The sequence below is a fragment of the Chiloscyllium plagiosum genome, chromosome 5 (assembly GCF_004010195.1).
Source record: "Chiloscyllium plagiosum isolate BGI_BamShark_2017 chromosome 5, ASM401019v2, whole genome shotgun sequence".
Lineage (NCBI taxonomy): Eukaryota > Metazoa > Chordata > Chondrichthyes > Orectolobiformes > Hemiscylliidae > Chiloscyllium > Chiloscyllium plagiosum.
The window spans coordinates 106897249-106902110 of record NC_057714.1 but is presented as its reverse complement, the minus strand read 5'-3'; the positions used below and the strand labels follow the sequence as shown (position 1 = coordinate 106902110).

The 4862-nt window shown below is 39.5% G+C and overlaps 1 protein-coding gene across 5 annotated transcripts in view; it reads left to right on the top strand.

The window, feature by feature from the left end:
* LOC122550120 (actin-related protein 3B) overlaps positions 1 to 3563 on the top strand; it is a 169380-nt gene extending 165817 nt beyond the window's left edge. For 4 of the 5 annotated variants that reach the window (XM_043690734.1, XM_043690732.1, XM_043690733.1 and 1 more), the window contains one exon: positions 1814 to 2703. In XM_043690734.1, the coding sequence (XP_043546669.1) occupies positions 1814 to 1909 (96 nt within the window). In that variant the 3' untranslated portion in view covers positions 1910 to 2703. Of the gene's footprint in view, positions 1 to 1813; positions 2704 to 2993 lie in introns of those variants that run through there. The other variant, XR_006311742.1, reaches the window with a different exon arrangement.
* The last annotated feature ends 1299 nt before the right edge of the window (positions 3564 to 4862 follow it).

The following is a 4862-nucleotide window of genomic DNA, read 5'->3' as shown; positions in this document are numbered from 1 at the left end:
AGCTACCTCTGTTCTCTGGTGTAACTATGTCCATGTAGCTTCTATCTATCACCCTCACAGCCTCTCGAATAATCCTCAGTTCATCCAACTCCAGTTCCAGTTCCCTAACGCGTTCTGTGAGGAGCAGGAGCTGACTGCATTTCCTGCAGATGAAGTCGGCAGGAGCATCGGTGGTCACCCCTACCTCAAACATCCTGCAGGATGAACATTCCACTGCCTGCACTGCCATTACTCTGCACTTAGTCTCCAAAACAAGAACACTGAGTAGCTTACCTGTGGACTTTAAAGTTAGGTTAGAGGAGGAGGATGGGAGGGAGGCCCTACTTTGTAGGGCCTCGGGTCTAGAACACACCCACTCAAATATCAATCACTTACCTTCCCGACCAGCTCTGCCCTCCAACTTCACTTCTGCCCAGCTCGCGCCGCTCTCTGCTGTGAAAAGAGCACTAGCTCTTCATAACACTAGCTAGCCTCTCATACTCTAATTTAGTAGTACTAATTAACGTTTTAATTGTTCTTTTCCTTATAGAGGTTTACAAAATGATGAGGGGCATGGATAGGGTAAATCAGCAAAGTCTTTTCCCTGGGGTTGGGGAGTCCAGAACTAGAGGGCATAGGTTTAGGGTGAGAGGGGAAAGATATAAAAGAGACTTAAGGGGCAACTTTTTCACGCAGAGGGTAGTACATGTATGGATTGAGCTGCCAGAGGATGTGGTGGAGGCTGGTACAATTGCAACATTTAAGAGGCATTTGGATGGGTAAATGAATAGGAAGGGTTTGTAGGGATATGGGCCAGGTGCTGGCAGGTGGGACTAGATTGGGTTGGGATATCTGGTCGGCATGGACGGTTGGACCGAAGGGTCTGTTTACATGCTGTACATCTCTATGACTCTATGACCTGTCATTCACCCTTTGAACAATTATATATTTTTCTTTGAAGCTTGATGCACTCCTTAACTTTTTTTAATTAATCACAGATAGCACGTCTTATCCTACAGAACCTTTCTTTCTGCTAAGAATGTACTTCTTCTTCCTAATAAGAGAGCAGCCCTATGGTCTGCTAGGACTATGGCGACTTTACCGTACCTTTACTTGTTTCTAAATATTCTGAAATGTCCCTTATAATGTCTATGACTGCTTCTCAACTGCTAGCCCAGTGTTCCTATTTCCTTCTGCTCGCTTAGCTTCCACACCCTTAAAAATTACCTTTTTCAAGATGAAAATACTTTTAACATTAGATTAGATTAGATTAGATTACTTACAGTGTGGAAACAGGTCCTTCGGCCCAACAAGTCCACACCGACCCGCCGAAGCACAACCCACCCCAACTTATGCCCCTACATTTACCCCTTCACCTAACACTATGGGCAATTTAGCATGGCCAATTCACCTAACCTGCACATTTTTGGACTGTGGGAGGAAACTGGAACACCCCCACGCAGACACAGGGAGAATGTGCAAACTCCACATAGACAGTCGCCTGAGGCGGGAATTGGACCCGGATCTCTGGTGCTGTGAGGCAGCAGTGCTAACCACTGTGCCACCGTGCCGCCCATAAAGAAGACTTGATCCAGTCTTTTATCTTTCAAGTTGTATGTAATTCTAACAAAGATTATTCTGATGCCAAGATCTATATTTCTAATGTCATTTTTATATAGCAACATTTTTTAATAGCATCATATTAAATGCAGCTGTGTTGATTGGAGTCCAAACTGTCTCTGTCATCATAATTGTCATTATCAGGATAAGTGAGGTGTTGGAAAAGAAATGAAAATAATTTAGCAATATGACTACTTTGTTTCCCTCCCAACAGCCTGAGTTTTACCAAGTATGCCACACAAAAAAGGATTATGAAGAATTTGGTCCTAGTATTTGTCGTCACAACCCAGTTTTTGGCGTCATGTCATAATGGCAGCTATGAGTTACTGCAGCTTAGGAATTGAAAGTCCTGCTACAGAACAGGATTAGTGGAAGAACTAGCAGGTTTGTACCACTGCTGAATTGTAATCCGGATATTTGAACCCAAGCCGCTTATCCGACAGGGTTGGACACTGTCTAGAATTACTTCTAGTTAAGCCCACCATGCGCCAGCTATTTATGTTCTTGCAATGTTCCTGCTTTCCCGTACTTAGGTTTATAGCACAGCAGAAAGTGTTTTGGACTTGAGATACATTGTACTAATCTAAGCAGGTTTTGAAAAGTAATGCCAATAGCATTAATTCTCCCTTTCTAGTGAAGGAATGAAATGGTCCATTTAAAGGAATTTGATTCTCTTTGTAAATATGGAAAGATATATTGCAAATCACGTGACAGTTTTGTTTATATTTCATAATTGTTTTGCATTATAAGATTGAAACTTTCTCAGCACAATCCAGATGAGTGTGATGTTTACTAATGTGTACAGTTGAATATCTTGAACTTGGAAATATGGAGTTCATTAGCAACTGTTGTTTATTTATTTTAAAAAGAAGGAATGTTTCTTTTTGTTTAAAGTAAAATTACCCTTAATGTTTTGTTTCAGTTTACAGTATTAATTATAACATTATGCCTTAAACATTGTGCTTCTTACATAGTTACTTATTTGTAGTGTTTTAGGTTTCCTGTTTTGAGCCAGGACATTGAGAGAAATGTTAAATATATTGAGATTATAATAAATGGATGAAATGCTACCATGCATCATTTTAATAAAAGCACTTCACAATGCATATGCTTTAGGACTTTGTCATTTCCTCCTTTACAAGATTTTGCCTTTATTGGCTATCTACTGCTGTTAATCTAGTCAGTTTTTACACTTAAAATGGCTGAAGTGATTCTAATTCAGAAACTTCAAATAAAATATCACAAGAGGATTTGTCAGTGCTAAACTATTCAATTGTCCAATCATTGAATTATTCGAAATATTGAATTAAATAGAACAGACTGTCAACTATTTCAATGTTTTAGTACGTATTGCTTGAATATTTTATAATATACATTGTTATTTATTTTAATAGGATGGTTACAGTCCAGGAAGACAACATTTGGCCCATTGTATTCATGCTGGCTCTCTGCAAGTGCAATTCATTTGGTACCACTTTCCAGCCTTTTTCATAATGTCCTGCAAATTTGTTGTTCTTCAATTCTCCTTTGAAAACCACAGATGAATCTGCCTCCCACCCTCTCACAGAATCACAGAATTGTTATGGCGCAGAAACAAGCCATTTGGCCCATTTTTTCCATACTGGCATTCCAAATGACCATTTGTCTAGTGCTGTTCTCCTGCCTTGTCCTCATTTGTCTACATAATTTCCTTTTCTAAAATAACTGTGGAGTTTCCTTCTGAATGCCTTGATTAAACCTGTCCCCACCACACTCTGTGTACTAGACCCTAACTGCTTGATGTGTGAAAAAAATTTCCCAATATTACAGTTTTTCTTCTTTTATTAATTAATTAAATCTGTACCCTCTCATTCTGGATCATTTCACAAATGAGCCATATTGTCTCCATATTTAATCTGAAAATGTGTTGCTGGAAAAGCGCAGCAGGTCAGGCAGCATCCAAGGAACAGGAGAATCGACGTTTCGGGCATAAGCCCATCTTCCAACAACACATTTTCAGCTCTGATCTCCAGCATCTGCAGTCCTCACTTTCTTCTCCATATTTAATCTGCCTGGATTAACTATGATATTGAAAGCTTCTATCTCCTCTCAGTCTTTTCTTCTTTAAAGAAAAGTTTGATCTTCTCCAATCTATCTGTTTAACTGAAATTCCTCAACCCTGCAATCATTCTCCTGAATCTCTTCTGCACTTCTCAATGCCTTCACATTGTTATTAAAGTATAGTGCCCAGAATTAGATTTAGTTCTCTAGCTGAGGCTGAACTCGTGTCTACTGCAAGTTCCTTTTAGGCAGTGCATCTCAAACCCTAACTGCCTGGTAGCATAAAGATTTTCTTCATGTTGCTGTTGGTTGTCTTGCCAATTACCTTATATTAGTGTCTTTTGGTTCTCAGACTCTGCCAATGGAAACAGTTTATTTCTATGTACTCTGTCTTCACCTTAACTTCTTTGCCTATCACTGTTCTCTTCCTCAGTTTACAATGCTTCCAAGATTTTGTATCAATCATACAGAAGGCTGTGCACTGCCTTACGTAAAATACTCAACCTCTCTTTTCAGCAGTACTTCCTTTATCTCAAACTGATCCGCAGTTTAATTTCACCCTTTGACACTTTAACAAAACCAGTTTAACATTGTCAGAATGGTTCGCTTTCAGACCCCATCTGAAACAGACCCATCTATCTGCTGAGTGGATACAAATATTCCCGTGGCATCATTTTGAAAAAAACCGAAGCAGTTCTTCCCAGTTTCCTGGCCAATATTTTTCCCTCATACTGTTTCATAAAACCATATAATCCAGTCATCATCACAGTGCACAAATTAGCTGCTGCAGTTCCTACATTGCAACACTTCAGGAAAAAAAGGAAGGATGTCATTGTGTATGGAAAGCTTTGAGAATGATAGAATGGTGATGTGGTAGTGGAATGCACTATATAAATGCAAGTATTTCTCTTATTTAGATCCCGTTTAATAAAATACAATTTCTAGTACATGCTGTCTCTTCTAATCCTATCTTACTTTAACTTTCTAATGCTATCTCTGATACCTATTCCCCTGCCAAATCACTTTAAATTCCTCCAAAGTGGTTCACAGGGACATTAGCTCCAGTTCTGTTCTGATACAAAGCATCTGGTCTCAATAGGTTACACCCTTTTCCAGCATCAGTCCTGTTGCCCTGGGAATGTAAAGTCCTCTATCTCTCCACCTCTTGATTCATCTGCTCTGTCCGCCTATTTTTAGTGTTATGAAGGTGTAAGGGGTACTGT